Genomic DNA, 25,024 nt, shown 5'->3' with positions numbered 1-25,024 from the left:
GTCTTAACAATTTTTGACTCTTTATGTAGTCTAACTTAGTGATTTTTCTGGTTTTATTTCTGTGACAGTTGCTTTGACATTTTGACAAGTTCCAGGATAGCACTTTAGAGTCTGAGGCAAGAGGATCACAAGTTCACATCCAGCCTGAGCAATTTAGTGACATGTTGTGTCAAAATAAAAAAGCATTGGAGCTATATAGCTCAGTGATATAACACTTGCCTAGCATACATGAGGTCTTTGGGTTCAATCCCAATACTTGGGGTTAACACCAAAATTGAAAACAGTTTGACAAATTTATTCATTCGTAGCTCAGTAAATTTTTATTGAACCACAGAATTTCTTTAAATATTTTTGATATCTGGAAGTAACTTTTTTTTTTTTTTGGTCATTAAACTGTAAAAACAGAGAAACCACATAATTCTTTTCATAGAGGAATTATTTGTATTTTTCTAGAAAGTAAAATTGCCTGTGCTGATGAATGAATTTTGTCAGAGATCTCTAGATTTTTTTTGTTGTTGATGAACCTTTATTTAATTTATTTTTATGTAGTGCTGAGGATCATTATTATGTAAAATTACACGTGCTAGGCAAGCACTCTACCACTGAGCCACAACCCCAGCCCAGATCTCTAGATCTTTGAGGTGGTTCTTCTAGTTCTAAGCTTTTTATGATTCCTTGATTTTCTAAAAACACATATTTGATTAGGTTTATAGGAATATTTGGCATGTTATTAAGTTAAATGAGAGCTGACTCATTTTGAGGTGAAAATATGAATTTGAAAATTTCTATATAAATTATTTGACAGGTTAAACCTTCTCTTGATGAAGCTTTTGTCATTCAAGAACAGAATGTTGCATTAAATTTCATTGGTTCAAGAGGGGCAAAGCCTGGCGTTACTAAAGAGAAAAGAATTAAATATGCAAAAGAAGTCTTACAAAAAGAAATGCTTCCTCATGTTGGTGTTAGTGATTTTTGTGAGACCAAAAAAGCATATTTCTTGGGGTATGTTAAATTTTATTGTTTTAAGTTCTCTACTAAGATATAGTTGAGATAGAGTGTTTTTCTTAAAGCTAAATGTAAAGAATGATGTTTTTGATAAATATTATGGGGGGAGAAAACAAAACCAAGTGTTTTTTTCAATTCTTTTTCCTTTCCTTTTTTTTTTTTTTTTTTAAAGATATATGGTTCATAGGTTACTTCTGGCCGCTTTGGGTAGAAGAGAACTAGATGACAGAGATCACTATGGAAACAAAAGATTGGATCTTGCCGGGCCACTACTTGCGTTCTTATTTAGAGGGTAAGATGTTACAGAAGGAGATTGTTGAAATAAGGAGATTGATGGTAGATTGTTTCATTACACTTAGAGTTGCTAAACCATCTTGGTACCATATTATGTACCTCTGAAACTTGCTATGTTCTTTGCTACTTGCTCAGATTTAGGTTGGGTTCATATCTGGGAATGATGTTTGTGAGCACAGTGTATTTCTTGTTTATGTTTGTTTGTTTATATTTTTTTAATGCTGGGATTGGACCCTGGGGCATTTTACCACTGAGCTATATTCCCAGTTCTTTTTATGTTTATCTTACTAGTTGCCGAGGCTGGCCTTGAACTTGTGATCCTCTTCCTTCAGCCTCCAAGGAGCTGGGATTATAAGCATGTGCCACTGTGTCCAGCAGTTCATATTTTCTTTATTCCTCAGGTAGCCTTGAGGAAAGTGTGAGAAAATAATACATTGCCTTGATTTTTCTTTCTTCTTCTTTTTTTTTTTCTTTGCAGTGCTGAGGATTGAACCTGGAGCCTTGTGCATGCAAGGCATGCACTAACACTGAGCTATATTCCCAACCATGACTTGATTTTCTAAGTGCTGATAGTGAAATTTTATTCTTGTTTTGTAGCTTCTCTTAAAGTATGGCTAGAGGAAAATGTATGAAAATATTAGCAGTGATCATTTTTTTGAGCATTGGGATTTTAAATTTTATTCTTTTTTTTGGTACTGGGAATTGAAGCCAGGGGACCTTTACCACTGAACTATATCCCCAGCGCTTTTAATTCTCTGAGAGAGAATCTCACTAAGTTGCCCAGAGCCTTGCTAAATTGGCTAAGGCTGGCCTCAAACTTGTGATACTCCTGTCTTAACCTCCCAAGTTGGTGGGATTATAGGCGTGCACCACCACACCTGGCTTTTTATTTTTCCCCCCATTTATTTATTTATTCATTTATTATTATTAATTTTTGCTTTTAATAAGTTTATTTTTATATGTTTTAAAAACTGCAACTTTCAGAAATATATAAGAAAAATATTTTTATAATACTGAAATGAGCATCTCTTTGGTATAAAAATCCCACAATATGTGTGATCTTGAACTAAAAAAATTATTGAAGATCTATGACCTAATATGCTGAACAAAACTATTCTTTGCCCATCCATAAGTCCCTTTGCATTGCCCCCACTGTGGGGCTTAAGAATATATTTCTGGACACATCTCCCATCTCTACAAAGAATTAAGATGCCACATCAAATATGTTTAAAAAATTAAAATATAGTAGAGCACCAGAGTTGATTTCATTGTTGACACATGACACAAACCACCAAAAAGCAATATAAGATACAGGACACATAAAATAGAACACTGTCACTGAGATCAAATAATACGTCATTCAAATTTGATACACTGGAAACAAAGCAATTTCTTTAGAATTATTTAAATTTTTTTTTTTTTTTTTTTTTTTTTTTTTTTTTTTTGTGGTACTGGGGATTGAACTCAGGGCCTTGTACTTGCAAGGCAAGCACTCTACCAGCTGAGCTATCTCCCCAGCCCTCTTTAGAATTATTATGTAAATAACTTGCAACTTAGTACTGAGTCACAAATTTGATAAGGTACTTTAAAGCAAGCACTCAAACATACAAAAATGTAAAATATAAGAAATATTAACAATGAGAGCAATTAACCATAGAAATAAATAGGGTAAAAACATGCATTTTGTCTAGACATGCTTTCATTTTCTGACATGCTTTTTAAAAAAGCATCTTCAAAGGGCAAATAAAAACCATGTATTTTTAAAAACTATCAACAAAGTTCAAATCCCCATTAAAAAAGAATGTTTTCCTTCAAGTCAGTGAAGTTCAGATTCATACATTTGCAGAGAAACAATTACAGTCTTCATGCTAAAAATAGGAAGGAACAAAAGCTTTTAATTATGTTTGTCAAGTCTTTTATTCAACAAGGATTTAGCAAGTGTTGTGTGACACTGTTTCAGGTGCTAAGGATATAAAACCTCAATCATAGGTTTTGGAGAATTTACCCTAATGGAGTTGGATCTAGCATAGGCAACCTTAGTTACCTCCTTTGGACCATAAAATGAGGCACAACTTCAAACTCTACCATTCTTGCACCTTGATCTGTGTAGTATGCTACTGGTAGCACTGTTAACATTAATTATCTACTGATAGAATTAACTTCCATAAAGGATTCTACAGCAGTTTAGAGGGCAGAAAGTATTTAAGAATAAACAAATACTGGTCTGCATCAAAAATATCCATATTCTGTTTTCATAAAAGTCCAGGAAAAATTCATTCTGAGTATACAGAACTGTTGGAGAGATCATCATATTATGCAATACAAGTGCAAAAATTTTATGTTAAGAAAGATATTACACTGTCCAAATCAGGCCAAATCAGTTGTTAGGTTTCGAAGAATCATAGCCTTCTTTCAAGAGGTCCCGCCAGGTTTTAAGGAAATGTGCATTTTCTGTACATTTGGGGGCAGGCTCTTCCACTTGAGCTGATACTGCAGATGTGGCTTCAAGAAGTTTGGTTAGAGAAAATGCTGCATCTCCGATCTGCAGCTCCACTTCCCCCAGTGGGTCCACAGTTTAGTTGCTGTTCCTGCTCAAAACTGACCAGCCCAAACTCACTGGGACACTGGGGGAGGATGCCGATGAAACATCTGAAGAAGAGGGAGTGGAGGGAGGCAGTTGGGGAGGCGAAGAAACATGAAACTCCTCAGGGTCAGCCATTGGGAAGGGCTGGGACCGCAGAGCTGGACCTGAACAGCAGAACCAACACCCTTTCTCCCACATTAAAAAAAAATATTTTTAGTTGTGGATGAACACAATAACTTTATTTACTTATTTTCTTATGTGATGCCGAGCATACAACCCAGTGCCTCACAAGGGCTAGGCAAGCACTCCACCACTGAGCCACAACCCCAGCCCTCCCTTCATTTTTTTATTGGTACATTATAGTTGTACATAATGATAATTGTGTTACATATTCCTGAATGCACACAATATAACAATGTAATTTGGCCTTAAATTTTATTCTTGATGTTTATATTTCCCGTATTTTCTTTTTTTTTTTTTTTTTGATGTTTGTACATTTTATTGAAATATAGTGGGGAATTTCTCCTTTGGAAATGCAGTCATCTCCTTAGGCTAGAGTTACATGTTTGAAATTATGGACAAGATAATAGCAGAAATTTTAAATTCATCAGGTTATAACAAATGAAGCTTTGCTTAGATAAAATCACAACAATGTTTTTTTTTTTTTTTTTATTTTTTTACCTTGAGCTGCTGTGATTATACTAGCACTACTGGTGCTGTTCTCCTGAGCCTCAGTGTCTTTGTAGACCTATGATGTTCCTGAAACTGTGGTCTGTGTCCTATTTCTTTTTTTTTTGTTTTTTTTATTTTATTTTTTTTATTGTAAACAAATGGGATACATGTTGTTTCTCTGTTTGTACATGGTGTAAAGGCATACCATTTGTGTAATCATAAATTTACATAGGGTAATGTTGTTTGATTCATTCTGTTATTTTTTCCCTTTCCCATATTTTCTATAGTGAACTTTCAGAAAAGTTATTTTTAACAGCAAAATACATAGGCATTACAAAAAGATTATTAACATTAGTATTTTGCACAGGTTTTGTTAGTTTGTTATAGATAAGTATTTTTCAGCGTTTTTTTTTTGTTATTGTCCTACTGAGACTCTTGACACATTTTCCTCATTGCTTTGTCTGCCACATATGTGTATATGCTATATATGTGTGTGGGTGTTTTTGTTTTGTTTCGTTTTGGTTTTGTGCCCTTCCACAACCATTTTCACCCTTGTGGGCAATATTGTCCTTGTTAAGAATGAATTTTGTAGACATTAACATGTTTAAAGCTATACCATTTTATTTGGCAGTATGTTTAAGAATTTGCTGAAAGAAGTGCGAATCTATGCACAGAAGTTTATTGATCGAGGAAAGGACTTTAACTTGGAATTGGCAATTAAAACGAGAATAATATCTGATGGCTTAAAATACTCTTTAGCTACTGGAAATTGGGGTGACCAAAAGAAAGCTCATCAAGCCAGAGCTGGAGTATCTCAGGTAAGGGTGTCAACTATGACTATAGGATTCATAGGAAATCTGTTATAGGACTAGTAGTATCTTTAATTTATTTACTGTAAGTTGTTTTGCTTTTTATTTTCTTCTCAAATATGAAATCACTAGGGGTTTTAAATTATGAAAATGATATTTTTCTTTATTAGCATAACAAAGAGGAACTTAAGTTTTTGACTTACAGTTTAGAAACTCAAGATAGTTAATAAGAGTAGCTACATGGGAGGTGAGACAGTATGTGTTAGCAAAACTTTGTGTATTTAAAAAACCCCAAAAAAGAAAAATATTAAAAACTCCATATTAGAAACTGATCCAGAGAATAAATAGGTATCCCCTTCATTTGTTGGAAAATGCATGGTAGTTCTGAGTTTTTAATGTAGTGAATGCAGTCAGTAATCACAACTGGAATATTAAGAAAAATCTTTTAAAAGGCACATTAGGCTTTTTTTTTTTTAAATACATTTTTGTATTTGCTTTACTTTTTTTGTTTTTGCTAACTAGGGATTGAATCCAGGGTGCCAAGCTATATTCCAAGCCCTTTTGTTTTTTATTTTGAGATAGGGCCTTGCTCAGTGGCGGAGGCTGGTCTTGAACTTGGGGGCCAAGTTTGAGATAGGGCCTCAGCCTCCCAAGTCCCTGGTATTATAGGCATGTGCCACTACATCCAGTGTCCTTTTTTATTTTAATTTGATAACAGGGTCTTGCTAAATTGCCAAGACTGGCCTCGAACTTGAGAACCTCCTATCTCAGCCTGCACCACCAAGTTACCACAATTACAGACCTGCACCACCATGCCATATATATTTTCTTTTCCTCTGCAATTTTAAAGCTGTAATGTACTTATCTAGCTTTATGGGCTTTTGGGGTATATACTCACTTTTGGGGTATATTGGCATTACCTGATTGATTTGGCATTCAGATAGCAAATTCAAATTCCTAAACTAGATGCTCTACAAAATTCTAGGATACTGCAGATAGCAAAGTTAAATTTCTAGTTCCTTTTAATTCATTAAGGATTTTGGGGGTATAGTTGATGTTTTTGATGCTGGGTTCATAACTTGAATAAGTTCTGAACCAACCCTCTGTACCAACCCTCAAGGAGTTCATCAGCATCTAGCAGAGTAACATTCATTTATATATAGCTCCTGTACCCTGAGCTTTGATATGATAAATGATGCCACACTGCAAAGTCAGTTCAGTGAATTATTATTGGACCTTGCGATGTGTCAGGTACTCTCTTACATTTTAGAGATGGAAAGATGAATAAAACAAGATCCCTGATCTTTGGTAGTTTACTACCTACACTTGTAGATGGACATGAGCAGGTAATTACAACATGGTACAGTATCATAATAAGAGACCTGCACACCTGCTCTGTGGGAGTGCTGGAGAAAGGCTTTATCACAGCCTTAGAGGGTGAAAAGAAGTCTTTAGGAGGTAACATCTGAAACGAATCTTGAAGCATAGCTGGGAAACAGCACAAGGTGGAGAGGAGGGTAGAACCAGCAGCTCACAGAAAAACTGCAGAAACCTTCTTAACATTTTGAATAGAGGGATGGAGGCAAGAAAGAGTGTATGTATGTTATGGGAGCTAGAACAATTTAGGATTTTCAAATTAAAATGGTTAGGTAGAGTTGAACGGGGGGTTGGAAACTGCTCACAGATGGTAATAACATGGTTATTTTTGTTTTTTATGTACATAGTAATTGACAATGTGGAGAAAAGAATTAAGGAGGACAAGGTTTGTGTCAGAAAGATTATTATAACAGTCTGAATGAGAAGTTATTAGGGCCTCTAAAAGAGCAGTTTTGTAGAGCTGGAGAACGGGGTCAAATTTGAGAAATTTTTAGGAAGTAGCTTTTATAATACTTTGTGATTGACTAGTTGAATGATGGAAAGCTCCATAGAGTGTATAGTAAAGAGAAGAGTTCTTCCTGGAGGTGAGTCAGATGGCTTTTGTAGAGATGATAACAGTTCATCAGACAAGACAGTGGAGAAGTGCGTTCCATTCTGTGGCAATAGCATGGTCCAAGGCAAAGAGGTGAAGGTATATGGCAATGTCAGTAGAGTACAAGAATGTCAGGAGACTGATAGGGGAAAAGTGTTTGGGTCTTCATTGAGAAAGGCTTTATGTCATGCTCTACTGAAGCCAGGGTCAGCCTGTTTAATAATTTTTAAGCAGGTGAGTGATATAGACACATTTTCAGTCATTCTGGAAACTGAGGAGGGTAGATGGGAGGCAACAAGTCAGGGACATATAGGTGTGCTATAAATAGCTGATTCAAGGTACTGTTGTAACACTGGGATGGGAGGGCTAGATATTTTAGAAAATTTGAAGATTGAATTGACAGGGTATGTTTATTGATGTGTAGAAGGAGATAGAATCAACATGTATATTGATGTGTGGAAAGAATAACTTAGACAAAAGATTTCTAGGTTGGGCGATCAAGGTAAGGTGGTGATGACATTAACCCTAATAGGACCTTGACAAGAGCAGTTTTGTAGAGCTGGAGAATGGGGTCAAATTTGAGAAATTTTTAGGAAGTAGCTTTTATAATATCGACTTTGTAATTGACCAGTGGAATGATGGAAAGCTCCATAGAGTATATAGTAAAGAGAAGAGTTCTTCCTGGAGGTGAGTCAGGTTAGGAAGAGGGATGAGGTTTGGGGTTACTTTAGGGCTGGCTGAAAGTAGGTAATTTATTTAGAGGTTGGGCTTGAATTGCTTGCTTTTTTCCTAAGTATTACCTTATTGGTCTTGCTTAAAATGTCCTATATGTATTGATAATGAATGTTTTTGCATCTGTGTTAAAATTCAGAGGCCTCAACCTAGAAAAAGTTCTAAGATGGATTAATGATGTCTGCTGTAGTCAAAGGGGGAGTAAGTTGGTATTTAATACTTCTAATAAATGTTAAATTATTAGCAAATGCATGCCACAGTGTTTCTGGATACTTGGAACAATTGAAAATAAAACATTTAAAGAAAGAAAATCTTTTCCTTTGTGGAACTAATGTCCTTGTGTTTGGAGGCAGATCACAAAATGTTTATATGTTGTGTTAGAACTGTACATCACATATTTGCCATCCCTGCTATAATAAGGTTTAGTTAAGGTATGGTTCTAAACAAGATTACCCAAGGAAAGGTTAGAAAAGGTAGGTATGGGGACAGTTAGATACCCCTTGTATTGTGTGTAAAAATTTGACTTTTCTTCAGTGTGATACTGTGAATCACAGAGATGCCCAAACTTTATAATGAAGTTATTTTTCTCCTAGGTATTAAACCGTTTGACTTTTGCATCTACTCTGTCTCACCTGCGTCGTTTAAATTCTCCAATTGGTAGAGATGGCAAACTAGCAAAACCAAGACAGTTACATAATACATTGTGGGGAATGGTTTGTCCTGCTGAGACCCCAGAGGTAATACATTAGAATTTATATTCAGTTCAAAAAGTCTGCTGGTCATTATGTAGGGCATAATTAAGAACTAGTTTTGTAATTATGCATTATGATTTAGACGTAAGGTATTATTAACCATTTTGTTCTTGGAAAGTAAATCTTGAAATCAAATTGAAGGAAAAATGTGTATGGAAAAGAATTTTTATAGATATGTAAAATCAATGTGGATAATTACTTGATTTGTTCCTTAGGGCCATGCTGTAGGACTTGTGAAGAATTTAGCCCTGATGGCTTATATTTCAGTTGGATCTCAACCTTCTCCAATTCTGGAATTTTTAGAAGAATGGAGTATGGAAAATTTAGAAGAAATTTCTCCTGCAGCTATTGCTGAGTGTGTATAAATGGAGTTTTCTTTTTAAACAATTTTTACTCTTTAGTTATAGCTTAGTATATAATTGGTAAGTGCAAAATGCTTTTGGCTTTTCATTTTAGTGCGACTAAGATTTTTGTTAATGGCTGCTGGGTTGGAATACATAAAGATCCTGAACAACTCATGAACACCCTGAGGAAATTGCGGCGTCAGATGGACATCATTGTGTCTGAAGTAAGAATTGTTGTTGTGGGGCTGGGGATCCAACCCAGGGCCTGTGTACGGCAAGTGCTCTGTCACTGAGCAACATTTCTAGCTCCTGATGTAAGAATCTTTAATTAGCTAAGAGAGCATGGGTCTGTAAATTCTTTAGGAGATGTTTTTCTAAAGCTTAGACTACTTTTTTTTTTTTTTTTTTTTTTGCGGTACTGGGGATCGAACTCAGGGCCATATGCTTGCAAGGCAAGCACTCTACCAGCTGAGCTATCTCCCCAGCCCTTGAGACTACTTTTAAAAAGGGGAATATTCATCTCTGATTTATCCTTTGTCTGAGTTCAGAGATTCACAAACGTGATGCACTTCTAATAGATTGTCTTAAAGTGGATGTTGAAGTGATTTGAGATCAGGATGGATTTTTTTTTTAAGTCATTAAAATATACGAACTTTATTACTTCCCCAAATAGGGCTTTTAGTATATGGTTTGGGGGATATTTCTCAGATTTTTTTATTCTCCCAAACCTACTATCTGCTCTGTTACTATATATAATATATTTTACTTAAATACTTCAGACAGAATGCTTATACCATACATTGGGACTTGTCCAGGTGAAAGTGGGTTTGGGGAAAAACTGTATCATCCTTAGCAAGTAGCTGGCCTCCTTTAAACCTAGCAAAGCAGAGAAGAGTATTGAGTTGGTCCAGGCCTTCTGCAGCAGATGGGCTCTGGGATTTGACTCAGGCATATTTACAGCTTAAAGAGAGGAACAAAGCCTCACCAAAGGCAGGCAAGGCTCAGAGAATGACCTAGAACTGATTATATTTTTCGTGATGGAAAAATTTGTCCATGATTATTGAATCTACATTTTTTTTTTTTTTTTACCCCTTCCTTTCCAAGTCTTCAGCTTTTCTATGTTGGGAGACTCCAAGTGGGAAAATGTGTATATTTTCTAGGTGTTTAATGCTTTTTCTTTTCTTTCATATTTTCTGATGACTGGAGGTCCATATATTATCATTTCTAATGTTTGTTAGGTAGACTTTCCTGCTACCAGTAGTTGTCTGTAGACCTCCTAAAGATTGCCTTTTTCCTTTGGAGCTCAGGAAACTTTTTTTTTTTTTTTTTTTTTTGGTGGTGCCGGGAATTGAACCCAGGGCCTTGTGCATGCAAAGCAAGCACTATACTACCAACTGAGCTATATCCCCAGCCCCAGGAAACTGACCTTTTGAGGAGGAAAGCTCTATGTCATCCTGTTAAAATTGCATTTAAAAGCAGTATCTTGAACTTCAGAATGCCATTCATGGTACTTCTGCTCACAAATAATGTTTCTTCCAAGATTATTTTCTATGAATAGGAAAGTAAATGTTTTCTACTTCTTGGCTTTTTACCCTTTAATTTTAGAGAAGAACTTAGTGTTTTTGATCAAACTTTTATTACTTAACCATGGTTCTTGAACTAACTCAAATATTTTTCTTTCTTAAATCCAGTCCTTTCTTTAGTAAATTAGATCCAAATGTAAAAATCCTTTAGTAAAAGGATCCAAATGTGATTTACTTTTTAAAGGTTTTGACAGTACTAGGATTGAACCCAGGGCCTTGTGCATGTTAGGCAAGTGCTCTACCACTGAACTGTATCTCCAACCCTTAAAGGTCTTTTTGTGGGGAAACACTAATCTGTTCTTCAATTTTCTAATTGATTGGCAGTTCATTTATTGACTTCCAAGATTATATATTAGATCTACGTAATTCATTGGAAATTGTTTCCTTTTTGACTTTATATCTTGCAGTGCTTTTAGTAATTCAATATGTTCTTTATTGCAAACTTTCTCAAAATACTTTTGGTATTTTGAAAGAATATATTTTTTATACCTTCATTTCTAATGGAAATAGAATGTGAACCAGGCGTGGTAGCACACCACTGTGATCCCAGAGGCTTAGGAGTCTGAGGCAGGAGGATCATAGGTTCAAAGCCAGCCTCAGCAATTTAACAAGGCCCCAAGCAACTTAGTGAGACCCTGTCTCAAGAGAAAAAATAAGCACTGGGGAATGTGTCTTCAGTGGTTAAGTGCCCCTGGGTCCAATCCCTGGTACACAGAAAAAGAGAGAGAATGTGATCCACATATGCGGTTTAAAAATTTTTAGTAGTCATATAAAAAAGTAAAATAGAAACAAATGGAAATAATCCTAACCAATATTAGGATTTTTCATTTAAGAATTTTAAATTGTACCAAGATTTTTAATAGTTTGAACAATGGTAACTAAGATTTGTCCATTTTATTGATAATTGGTTGCTTCAGAAGTTGAGTGGAATTTATTATTATTATTATCATTATTATTATTACTATTATTATTTTTATAGTACTGGGAATTGAACCCAGGGTCACTTTACCACTGAGCTGCATCCCCAGTCCTTTTTATTTTTAGAGAGTCTTGATAAGTTGTTACAGCTGACCTCAAACTTGTGCTCCGCCTGCTTCAGCCTCTCAAGTTGCTGGGATTGCAGGCATGTGCCCACACCAGATCTTTTATTTAGTTTTTGAGATGGGGGCCTCACTGTGTTGTCCAGGCTGGTCTTGAATTCCTGGACTCAAGTGACCTTCCCATCTTAAACCTCCTGAATGCTGGTAGTACAGGTGCACACCATTGTACTTCTTTAGAACTTTCATATTTAGCTAAGCTGTGATGATACAGAGAAAGTAAAAGTTCATGAGATCGTTTTCATTTTTTTATATATAGGTTTCTATGATCAGAGATATTCGAGAGAGAGAGATTCGGATCTATACAGATGCAGGACGTATTTGTAGACCACTTCTGATTGTGGAAAAACAAAAGCTACTTTTAAAGAAGAGACATATTGACCAATTGAAAGAGAGAGAATATAACAACTACAGGTAAAAACAAGTTGAAGAATGTGTGCATTCAAAAATTGATAGAATTCACATTCTAAAATTAACTTTTTTAAAAGTGTATAGTTCAGGGATTTTTAGTATATTCACACATTTGTGCACCCATCACCACTAATTCCAGAATATAGTTTTATAATGCAAGGGATTTGTAGGATTCTGTTTTAAGTGTGCAAGTTTCTGTGATGTGTTAAAATCTAATTCTAAAAATAACAAGAAGAAATAAATATGTGTATAACAATATATAATTATATGAATAATATAAGAAATTTAATAAAAAGATGAACTTGCTTTAAACGAATACTTAGTAATATGTAAATGTAGTCTTATTAAAAATTTTAAAAACATATAAAAATAAAAAATGTTAAATCCCCAATTCATACTCTCCTCTTCATAACTAAATACTAGTAACAGTTGGGTACATGTATTTTACCAGATCTTTTTCTGTGTATTATATACTTATCCCCTCCCTGCAAGTACAGTATCTTTAAGATAAAACAAACTAATAATAGTTATGGGACAGTAATTTATAGTATTGTTCAGTGGCTTATTTTTTTCATTATTAATAATTATATACCTATGTTGGAACTTTTTCCATAACAGTACATATAAATGTAAGAACACTTTTTATTAAATAGGAAGCTTTATTAGTTAAAATGTTTCAAGAAATAAGGAAATTGACTGAATTCTTTTTTAGTTGGCAGGATCTTGTGGCCAGTGGGGTAGTAGAATATATAGATACCCTAGAAGAAGAAACAGTGATGCTTGCAATGACCCCAGATGATTTACAGGAGAAAGAAGTTGCTTATTGTTCCACTTATACCCATTGTGAGATTCATCCATCAATGATCCTTGGTGTCTGTGCGTCTATTATTCCCTTTCCTGATCATAACCAGGTTGGTTAATAGCACTTTTTCTGATTTGCAAAAGAATTGGGGAAAGTTCTAAAAATTAGATGTTAGTCTGTAATCCTAGAGAAAAGACTTAATGAAAAGCCCATGAATGCCTACAGAATCAGCAATTTGACATGTTTGCTATTGTGTTTCATTGTTATGAGATATACTTGATTATGCCAAATGGTGATCACTTGTCTTTCAGAAACTTTTTTGCTGATTATTTTTCTGGCTTATGGTTCGAGTCTTTTCATTTAGAGATTAAATTTTCATTGATTTTACTTTTCATTTCTTCTGTTAGTCCCCTAGAAACACATACCAGTCTGCTATGGGTAAGCAGGCTATGGGAGTATATATCACCAACTTCCATGTGCGTATGGACACATTGGCCCATGTTCTCTATTATCCTCAAAAACCACTTGTGACTACCCGGTCTATGGAATACCTTCGATTTAGAGAGTTGCCAGCAGGTAAGTTCAGTTTGTTTTACATTTTTTATGATCTTGCCATGGTTATGGCACTTCACTAGGTTCTTGGGGGGTTAAAAAATGCATGACACAGTACCTAATCTCGAGAAATTTATAATGAGATGGGAAGCATGAATGTAGTAAGAAGGTGGGTATGTGGAAACTTACGATAGACTTACAAAGTCCTTTGGAAGCATAGAGTGATAAAAATTGATTCCAGTTGAAAGTGTAGTCAATTTTATGGAAGAGGTGAGTTTTAGATTGGAGCAATGCTGGTGAAGTGGATATGTGAAATTGAGAGACAGTTTGAGCAAGGGCCAAGACACACAAAGGTGAGATGTGGGAATACTTAGAGGTCCTTTCAGTTTAGTATGGCTGGAATATAAATATGTGGAAGTGAAGGTTGGTCTCAATGTGTGGAGAGAGCCAGAATTTTATTTGAGAATGAAGATTTAGCCAACATTTTTGAGCAGAAAAGCAATAGGATTAGAAATTTGTTTTAGGACTATCATTCTGACAGTAGTGTAAGGTTAGAATTAGGTCCTACAATAGCAGGTAGATTATTTAGAGGTTTTTGCAGTAGTCCAAGTATGAAATGATAAGGTCTAAAGAAATAAAAAGAATGATGAATGAGACATCTTTTGAAATACACACTTTATAAACCTTGATGATTGTTTGGATATGGAATGATGAAGAGAGGGAAGAGTGAAATTGGAAATATTGTTGGTGTTATGGCTTGGGTGATTGAGGAGTGAGAGATGCTTTTAAAAAAATTGGGGACTTGGGATATAGCTTGATGGTAGTTCCCATGCATGGAAACCCTGAATTTGATCTCTTGCACTGCAAAAAGAAAAACAAAGAAACAAATATAGAACCAAGATTGGGAGCATGATAGGAGGAGGAAGAGGTGTTTGACATAAATTCTGTTTTTGGATATGCTGATTTGAGTTCTACAAGAAGTGGTCTTCCAACAGCAAGTTGCAGTGTTGTTTGAGGAAGGTCAAGTCTACTATGTGAAATTTTTTGATATTAAATATAGGGGGCTGGGGTATAACTCAGTTGGAAGAGTGCTATGAAATTGCCTAGGGAGAATTCAGAATGAGAAAAGGCTAGAAATATGCAGAAATTTAGGCACCAAGAAAAGAAATCAGGAGAGAAGCTAAGAAGTAGCTAATAAGCAGAATCAGGAGTCTGTAGAAGAGTCTTAGCCTGCTCAGTAGGCAAAATGGTGCAGAGAAATCTGAAGAATGAGAATGTTGACTGTTAAGGGAGACTGTGTAATTCTTGGCACTATTATCTTATTGTGTTAATGGAATTTTGGCTTTGAACGTGGGTAACTTTCATTATTAATATTATTAGTAAAGTTTGTTGAGTGGCTCTAACTTGTTAACTCAAAGGAACTCCGACAATCCGATAGCAAATTCTCATGTTAAAATCATTTTCAAAATCTTCCACAAGGGGTTACTCTTGTCTAATAAAATCCATTAGGTTTTCTGTAATAGGCTCATATCTCTGGGCTGTACTTGCAGTGCTGTTTTTATAAATATAGTTTCTTTTAGCTCGATAAGAAAAGAAATATAGTGTAGGGCTGAATTTGAAAGAAACTGTTCTTTTTTTTGTTACTGATATGAAGTGGTGAGACATGACTGGTGGAGACTTCAGAATGGCTATCAGTTCTGTTATTCATGCCTTCATGAATAAAATGAAGGTATGTTAAAGGTAACTTTAAAAAAAAAGCCTTTTTAGGAATAATCTCAAACCTATGGAAAACTTGTAAGACTAGTACAAAGAACTCCTGTATACTTTTTTTTTTTTTTTTTTTTAAAGATACTGGGATTTGAACCCAGGAGTACTATACCACTGAGCTATTCCCCCAGCCCCTTTTATAAGTTTGAGAAAAGGTCCTTCTAAGTTGCCCAGGCTGGCCTCCAACTTAGGATCCTCCTGTCTCAACCTTCTGAGTCACTGGAATTTCGGGCATGTGTCACTGCACCCAATTCTCAGTATACTCTTTATCCAGATTTTGTCATGTTTGCCTTATCATTCTCTTCCTTTTCTCTTTTCCTGAACCATGTAAAGTAAGTTGCAGACATGAAGCCACGTGAGTCTTTAATTCTTCAGGGTTCGTGTCTGAAAATAAGGACATTCTCCATAGTCCATCAGGGCAACATTGACACCCATGAAGTCAGCGGTCCCAGTGATTATCAGTTTTCTTCACTTGTTAATTGTATTTTATACTTATTAGTAAGTAATAAGTCTTTTGTGAGAGATAGTTTAAGATCAAATAAAAATATTCTTTGTCAAATACTCAGCATTGATGATTGTTGCGAAATGGTAGTTTGCAATTCTGTCTTTTTTTACTTTGATATTCACATTGTTCCAGATTTAAGCCAGTGGGAACATCTTCAAGATTCTTTTTTTGGGATACGGGAGATTGAACCCAGGGATGCTCTATCACCTAGCCACATCCTCAGTTCTTTTTATTTTTTATTTCAAGATAGCATCTCAGTAAGTTACCCAGATTGACCTTGATCTTGCAATCCTCCTTCCTCAGTCTCCTGAGTCACTGGTGATATGCATCACCATACCTGGCTTCAAGATAACTTCTGATAGGTTCTCATCATGCTTTTCACACTTTTTACATTTTGCCTCCTCTTGAACTTTTCCTTTTCTAAACCTAGACTCGGCTATTTCTCTTTTTGGTGGAAGATAGTCTTTAGAAACCAAAGTCTGGGTGGTAGGTTTGCTTATTGCTAATTAGATATCATTCTTGTAAATCTTTTCAGCTGACAGAGCTCAGAATATATGTATGCACACTTAGACACCTGTGTTTGTTTTTTGTTTTGTTTGGTGCTGGGAATTTATGTCTATATATTAACCATCAGTTCACCCTAGTATTCCTATCCCATTCTAACAGTGGAGTTTATTGTAGAATTCCATTCTCCGTTCATGAGAATCCTGGCTTTCTTTGTTCTCAATATATTGCTTATTTGCTCAGTCTATGTATTTAACCAGTCTCCTGACCATTTTGGTTGAATTCTTGGCCCTAGCCATACCTGACACCAGCTGCATGGCTACATTATGAGCTCATTTATCCTGTAGAGTAAGTGACTATGCTATGTGTCTGTAGTTGCTGCCACCACTTATCTGCACCTTTTTACTTGTTAGAACTGTTGCTCCCCCATTGTACACATAAAAGAGTAAATGAGCTGGGTGTGGTATGTACCCTGTTATTCCAGTGACTCAGGAGGCTGAGTCAGGAGGATTGATAATTAAGGCCAACGTGGGCAACTTAATGAGACTCTGTCTAAAAATAAAAGGGCTAGGGGATGAAACTTAGTGGCAGAGTGCCCCTAGGTTCAATCCCCAGTACTTGGAACAAAAAGGAAGAGTGAATGTTTTTAAAAATTAAATTTAGCTTTAAGGCGGCAAATATTAACTACTTTTTTTTTTTTTTTTTTTTTTTTTTTTTGGGTGCTGAGGATCGAACCCAGGGCCTTGTGCTTACAAGGCAAGCACTCTACCGACTGAGCTATCTCCCCAGTTGTTTTGTCTTTTCTTTCTTTCCAGTCACATCTTTCCTAGTGCCTGGTCTTTGGGGTATGGGTCTTCTTTCTTTAGTACTTGTTACTTTATCTATGACCTTATCAAAAGTAGTTTTTTGGCAGCAGAAACCAAAAATTACTTTGTGGTGGAAATACAGTGCCATGTTTTTGGTTGCCTAGGGTTAGGAGCAGGGTAGTACCAGTTTCAAACTTAAGACTGGAAATCAGGAGGCAAGGAACTGGGACTTGAGTCTATTGCTTATTAACTTGGAATCATATATAAATTATTTAGTTAGTTTTTCTTGATAGCATCTTGTTTGAAGCATATGGTTGCTGTGAGAGGATCATAAAACTTCTTAGGGAAGTACTATAAATATGAGGCAACTCGTACACATAATTATTGATTGTAAAATGGATACATTGGGAATGACAGGCTTAGGATTTGCTTGTATGAGGCATTTAGCCCGCTGAGTAGTTATCTCACAGACTCCTATTCCAGGTAAAGTAGACTGACAGTTGCCTTGATTAAAAACATCCAAGCATTCATGGCAAATATGATTGAATAAAATGAATTTAAAAGAAAGGGCTCTTTTTCTTTTCCCCCTGGTTGATGATTTAATATGTGCTCTTAAATTAATGGCAGGTATCAACTCAATTGTGGCCATCGCGTCATACACTGGATATAATCAAGAAGACTCTGTTATCATGAATCGTTCAGCTGTAGACCGAGGCTTTTTCAGGTCAGCTTCTTATAAAATTTGTCAAAACATATATAGTGGAAATATTATTATTATTTTTAAAATAAAGAGTAGTTAAATTGGTTTGACTATACCCTGCTCCCAAAAGCAAAAGGCCTGATTGATGATCCAGACAGCTGAGGATACTGCTGCTTGTGTCCCTCTGAATTTTCAGATGCTAATATTTTGGTTTGGGTCTTTTCTTTGTAAACAAATATACATTTGCATTTAGACAATATAGAAACATATAAAGAAGAAATAAGCTGAGTGTGGTGGTACATTCCTGTAATCCCAGCAACTTGGGAGGTTGAGGCGAGGAGGATTGCAAGTTCCAAGCCAGCCTCAGCAATTTTGCGAGACACTGTCTCAAAATAAAAAAACTGAGAAAGATGGGGGGTGTGGCTCAGTGATTAATCACCCCTGGCTTTACTCCCTGGTACCAAAGATAAATTAAAAAAAAAAAAAAAAAGCCCATAGTCTTAGAACCATCAATAAGTACTTTTAAAATTCTAGTGTTTTCATGCTTATAATCCAGCAAAGCAGGAGGCTCAAACAGGATGATCACCAGGTTCAAGGCCAAGACCAACCTTAGCAACTTAGCAACTTAGCAGAGCCCTAGCAACTAACTAAGAACCTGTCTCAGAATAAAAAATAAAAAGGATTGGGGACATGGCTCAGTGGTGAAGCACCCCTGGGTTCAACCCCATTACCCCACCTCCCAAAACTTGCAATCCTCCTGCCTCTGGAATTGTTGGGATTATCAGGTGTGTGCCACCGCACCCAGCACATTTTAAAAGACAAATATCTCAACTTTCTAAAAATGGAATATAATGGGAATGTAGCAGAATATTAAGATCAAATAAAATTGAATGAGGAGTAAAAAAAAAAAAATTCTAGTGTTTTTTCTTTTCTTCTAGTTTCTATTATACTTCACTTAGGTGGTTTATTGACAAATTATTGGTCTCAAATCTACTGCCTATGAAGGTTATTTAAAAATAGGAACTTTTGGGGCTGGGGTTATGGCTTAGAAGTAGAGCATTCACCTAGTGCATGTAACTAGTGCATGTAAGGTACTGGGTTCGATCCTCAGCACCACATAAAAATAAATAAATAAAAATAAAGGTGTCCACCTACAACTAAAAAAAGATTTTAAAAAATTGGGGACTTTAGAGGGAAGAATGTTTATTTTTTTTTTCCCCCTTCCACCTCACTCCTTTGTAGTTTTAGAGGGTGAACATTATGGCTCACTATAAAAACTTGTCACTGGAAATATCCAAGCAGATCCTGGGTGACTAGCTCTCAGGGTTATTATGAAAGGGATTCTTGTATTGGGTAGGAGTTTGGTCTCAGTGACTGTGAGTCCTTCCTAGTTCCACTTGTGCTTCCATATGGTTAGGGTTTTGAGCCAAATGATACTTGTGTAGCCCATTTAGGATTGAACTTTGATCCTTAGTGTGTTTACTCTTGTCCGTGGCTTAGATAGTCTCCCAAATATCAATTAAATGAGAAATTGTTGGTCTATTCCAAGTCCTTTATTTAATGGAAAATGGAAGTTATCTTTCAAACCATGTGTTTTTAGGTCTGTTTTCTATCGCTCATACAAAGAACAGGAGTCTAAAAAGGATTTGATCAAGAAGAGGTTTTTGAGAAGCCTACACGTGAAACATGCCAGGGTAAGTGACACTAACATTTAAATTGTGGAATTTAAAGTTAGTTTATAGTAGTTTTCCTAAGTAATTTTGCCAGGTTGTGCCCCTTGCCCTCCTTATTTTGTATTATGGGAATGTGTTTTCATGTTATTCTTAGAACTCCTGGTGTATTTGCCCAAACTCTTTGTACCTTCAAGAATGTTCTTGCATGGGGAGGAAATTTAGGAAATCAGACAGATTGTGTAATTTCATGGGCTGTACCTCATAGCCCTATTCTCACTGTTCTATGTTTATACTTGTTTTTCAGTTTGTACATTTGCATAGGAACTCCCCTTTTCTCTCCCACACTGTGATGTGCCTGTAATATTTGTTCACTCATAATACGTGTAAACATTTAAAGAACAAATGAGAACATATCAAGCATTTGCTGTTTCTAATAGAAAAATGTGAACTTACTTTCTAATTGCTATTATTTCATGGACATGTAAAAACTACTTATACAGTGGGATAGATGGCATGTTCCCAGGGAGATGTGGTATCTTCTACAATTTTGACTTCTCAGGGGCATTTCATAAAGATGAATGTTATTCTATTCCCTTTGGTTTATTCCTATTACTTCATTTCCATTGAGTTTTTCAATGTGGTAGTGAGTTGATGTTCAGTGGAGTTAAGATAGCACAAGATGGAATTCAGAATTCTGTGAGGGGATGTGCAGAGAACACAGATTTTCTGTGTCTCATATAATGTGGAGATGGCAACACATACACTTACTCAAAGCCACTCAGTAGATGTCTGTCATGGGAGCATCTGCACAGTCCAGTGTTCTTTTTTCTTATAGACTTTATTTATAAACTGTAGTATTACAGAATTCAGAATAGTTTTAATATTTGGAATGAGGGCTTTAGATTATTACTAACGTGATTTGTAGTGGTAGAGATTCCTGTGAACTTCTTACTGACTTAGAACTGATTGATGTGTGTGGATTTTAATCTTTGTCGGGGCTTATGGGGACATTTCCATTACTTTTCTGTATGGGAGTATAATTTCAAGAAAATTCTGTTTTCTTCACAGGTATGAGGCATGCCATTTATGACAAGCTGGATGATGATGGTTTGATAGCCCCAGGGGTTCGAGTATCTGGAGATGATGTTATTATAGGTAAAACAGTCACCTTGCCTGAAAATGAGGATGAATTGGAAAGTACCAACAGACGCTATAACCAGAGAGACTGTAGCACGTTTCTCAGAACCAGTGAGACAGGCATTGTGGATCAGGTTATGGTAACTCTCAACCAGGAAGGATATAAATTTTGTAAAATAAGGTGAGTATAGCTTTATCCATTTTGTGTAACTGGTTTTAGAAAGTAAACCAATTTTACTTAACCTATTTTTATGTGAATTCAGGTACGCTCTGTTAGAATTCCACAGATTGGAGACAAATTTGCTAGCAGACATGGTCAGAAGGGTACCTGTGGTATTCAGTATAGACAAGAGGTAGGTGTCTTGATCTCCCTCACTCCTAGCCCAGAGTTTTGGTGAGCATTTTATTAATTCACAGTTTTCTTTAACTTAATTAACTTTTACATTTTAGTGTTGAATGTTAACATACTATCTTGAACAGAATTAGGATATACAAAAATTTGGGGGTGGTGTCAGTTCTGGTTTTGTAACTAAAAGTAAGATTTTCAATATCTAAGTTTTTTTCTAAAAAATTTTCTTTATAGGATATGCCTTTTACCTGTGAAGGTATTACGCCTGATATCATCATAAATCCCCATGCCATCCCCTCTCGTATGACTATTGGTCACTTGATTGAATGTCTTCAAGGGAAGGTAAGAGATGTTTTGAAAAAATATAGGTTGTACAATGATGATTGTTCCTAAACAATGATAGATTGTTTCTATCATATTTAAGCCAGGGTACTTTGTTAAAAGTTGGTATCATACTTATTTTTCCTGCTTTCAAATTGGTTATAGTTCTGCCTTTTTGAATTTTTTTAAAGAAATTTGTAAAATTAAGGCCAGTACAGAATTTTTTAAGACACATTATCTACATATATGTTTATCTTATTAACTGGTTCTTTTCTATAGATGGAAGAGTTAATTTATTGGTGGTTTGTTTATTGTGAACTTAGTAATTTTATAGCTGTATTGCCTGCTGTGCATGCATGCTTCTGTGGAGGCATTCTAATGTTAAGCACCTTAATAAGGTAGAATGGCTATAGACTAATACGTGAACAATGTCATTTTCCTTGAGCCATAGGAAGTATTTGGGAGTATTACTATTTTTGTACATTAGCCCATGGATAGATTTGTATTTGAAGGCCTATCATTTGAGTTTTTCTCTTTTAGGTTAATTAATTTGTTATGAATATTTTGTGGAAGATATTAATAAAATGAATCTCTATATTTTAAGCTTTTAAGTCCTAAATTTCCCTACTATAGAAAGGGTTTTTAATTTTACTTGAGTGTATTTTTATTGATATAAAACTTCTAAGGGGAAACAAAATGGAAACAACAATTTTATTAAGATCTTTTTTTTTTTAATTGGTATGAAGCAGCATTTTCAATACTTTTATTTCAAAGGTATCGGCTAACAAGGGTGAAATTGGTGATGCCACTCCATTTAATGATGCTGTTAATGTACAGAAGATTTCTAATCTTTTGTCTGATTATGGCTACCATCTCAGAGGAATGAGGTATATTTTCTCTTACTGTAGTATTTGTTACGGGTATTCTTTTTTGTATTGCATAGTTTATTCTTAAAAAGTCAAACCTTTAGCACTATTTCAGATATGCACACAATTCATAATGGACAGCTTGATGAATTTTCACAAAGTAAACATCCCTGCATGACTATTGTCAGCATCTGGAAGGAAAATTACCTTTTTATGCCTAGAGCCCCCTTCTAAATCACTACTTCCTACCCACACTATAAGCTAGCACTCTCTTGACTGCTAACATTATATAGTAGTTTTGTCTGTTTGATTTACACAAAATGGAATTATATAGTACATATACATATGTCCTTTAAACTTGTTTAATATGTTAGTTCTGTGCTTCAAAATCTGTTTCAGGTTCGCTACAATGGGTTCACTGGTCGAAAAATCACATCACAAATTTTTATTGGCCCCACTTACTACCAGCGTTGAAACATATGGTGGATGACAAAATTCATTCTCGTGCTAGGGGACCTATTCAGATCCTTAATAGACAACCCATGGAGGGGAGATCTCGGTAAAGAGCTTCATCATCATCTTTGTTATTAATTAGCCATTTATTTGAAGAATGTCAAACATGGAGAAATAGGGAAGGTTGTATAATGTTCCTGTCACTCCACTTCTAGTTATCGACTTGTGACCGATTTTATTACCATATCCATCTCCCCACTTGGAATAACTCATGACTATTTTAAGCAAGACCCAGACATCATATAATTTCTTCTATAAATATTTCAGTTGTATCTATAAAAGAGTAAGTCCCAAATTTCTTGATCCTAAGAGCCCAGAGAGCTTTTGTTCATGCAAGTCAGGTATCTCTTGATACTTATTACATTAGAAATTAAAACTGGAGCAGGTGTGGTGTACATATCTGAGGCAGGAGGATTGTAAGTTCAAGGCCAGCTTCAACAATGTATAAACAAAAAGGGCTATAATAATTCTATAACAATTTTATTAAAACAAGGGGCTCGGATTCATCAGTAGAGTTCCTCTGGGTTCAATCCCTAGTATCACAAACACCCCCCGCCAAAAAAAAATTAAATTGAAAGATTTAAATATTTCCCAATTTATTTTGAAAACATTTATAAACCCATTACATGTTACATAAATAATATGCTTAGTGAAAAATAGATGTATTTTCCAATACTGACAACAGTGATCGTGGTTTACATTCTTGTACATTTCTTTAATGAGCTGGCTTTTTAAAAGATACCTGGTTTATGGGCTGGGGAGATAGATCAGTCGGTAGAGTGCTTGCCTTGCATGCACAAGGCCCTGGGTTCAATCCCCAGCACCAAAAAAAAAAAAAAAAAAAAAAAAAGATACCTGGTTTAAAAAACAAAACAAAAAAACAAAAACCCAACTGTGTAAAATGATATGCAGTCCCCAGCACCACAAAGAAAACCTGGATTTTTTTGGCCCCTTCTGTATTAATTCCATTACAGTATTATAGTTTTTAAAAAAATATTAAAGTACATGAAGAATATCTGATCTCATGAAGATACCTGGTTAGAAAGGGGAGGGATATTTTGATTTTTTTCAGGTAATTGCATTTATTTTTTGATGTGACACCAACACAAACAAATTGTAGTTACTTAAAGGTTAGTCATGACATAGTATCTAAAATCCATTGATTTGTTGTATGCTTCGAATGCATCTTTTACAAATACAGTTTTTTTTCCCCAAATGTGTAGTTTCGAAGTATCATAATTGGTCATTTGGAAAATAATGATTCACTGAGGTATATAGAATTTCACATGTTGACACATTTCATTACACATATGTGTGTGTGTGTTAAAAAATTATTTTTGTTAATATCACCACTGAGGTCATTTAGAAAAGCCTTTATGGAGAAGTATCAAGCCCATGGTTGTGGGTGGTTTTCTAAAATTCTGATTTTCTTTTGCTTAGGTCAAAAATTTAAAAAAAAAGTTTTTCGTTTGTTTGTAGATGTATGCAATACCTTTATTTTGTTGTTTATTTTTATGTGCTGAGGATTGAACTCAGTGCCTCACACATGCTAGGCATGCTAGGCATGCTAGGCAAGTACTTTACCACTGAACCACAACACCAGCCCCGTTAGGTCAATTTTTAATCATGATTTTCAGCAGATACTTAAAATTGTTATTCTTTTTTTCACGCAAGAGATTTTATTAAGTGGACAGGCAGAGTGTCTGCCTGCAGGGTGAGAGAGAGAGAGAGAAAATAGAGAGAGAGAGAGAAATAGAGAGAGAGAGAGAGTGAGTGAGAGTGAGAGTAAAAGTGAGAGTAAGAGTGAGTGAGAGGGGGGCTAGAGTTGTGGCTCAGTGGTAGGCGCTTGCCTAGCATGTGTGAGGCACTGGGTTTTGATTCTCAGCACCGCATATAAATTTAAAAAAAAATTAATAAAAAAAAGTGAGAGAGTGAGATGAGCGAGTGAGAGAATAAGGAGAGAATGATGAGAGTGAGGAGAGAGAGAGAGAGAGAGAAGCAAGTGAGAATGAGGAGGAGAGAACTGAATTTGTTATTCTTGGAGTAAAAAGTTCACTATGTTCACTTTCTTGATTTCTTTGCCAGATATCTAAGTTTGAATTACATTGTTGGTATGAATGTTATTGATAACATGGTTAGTGTCAGCTGGCTTTCAGGTAGAAAAGATGTTCTGTTCTTATGAGAAAAGTGACTGTTCAGAATTGTGCAAGTGATTTTCTGCAGGACAGCCATCTTCATCATATAGTGGATACGTTTTTTGAGGACTTCTTTTGTTTG

General features: G+C 35.4%; 1 protein-coding gene and 1 pseudogene across 1 annotated transcript in view; one reads left to right on the top strand and one right to left on the bottom strand.

The window, feature by feature from the left end:
- Polr2b (RNA polymerase II subunit B) overlaps positions 1-25,024 on the top strand; it is a 47,452-nt gene that overhangs the window by 17,436 nt on the left and 4,992 nt on the right. Inside the window, 18 exon segments of the mRNA XM_047567305.1 lie at positions 806-1,002; positions 1,178-1,297; positions 5,187-5,373; positions 8,659-8,802; positions 9,033-9,172; positions 9,274-9,385; positions 12,101-12,255; positions 12,965-13,163; positions 13,462-13,630; positions 17,816-17,912; positions 19,489-19,523; positions 19,526-19,582; positions 20,630-20,879; positions 20,961-21,051; positions 21,282-21,389; positions 22,143-22,255; positions 22,609-22,703; positions 22,706-22,793. Of these exon segments, the coding sequence (XP_047423261.1) occupies positions 806-1,002; positions 1,178-1,297; positions 5,187-5,373; positions 8,659-8,802; positions 9,033-9,172; positions 9,274-9,385; positions 12,101-12,255; positions 12,965-13,163; positions 13,462-13,630; positions 17,816-17,912; positions 19,489-19,523; positions 19,526-19,582; positions 20,630-20,879; positions 20,961-21,051; positions 21,282-21,389; positions 22,143-22,255; positions 22,609-22,703; positions 22,706-22,793 (2,357 nt within the window).
- Positions 3,568-4,070, bottom strand: LOC124994955 (renal cancer differentiation gene 1 protein-like; annotated as a pseudogene).

Source organism: Sciurus carolinensis, chromosome 10 (genome assembly GCF_902686445.1).
Source record: "Sciurus carolinensis chromosome 10, mSciCar1.2, whole genome shotgun sequence".
NCBI classification, from domain to species: domain Eukaryota; kingdom Metazoa; phylum Chordata; class Mammalia; order Rodentia; family Sciuridae; genus Sciurus; species Sciurus carolinensis.
This window is presented reverse-complemented; position numbering and strand designations above follow the sequence as displayed.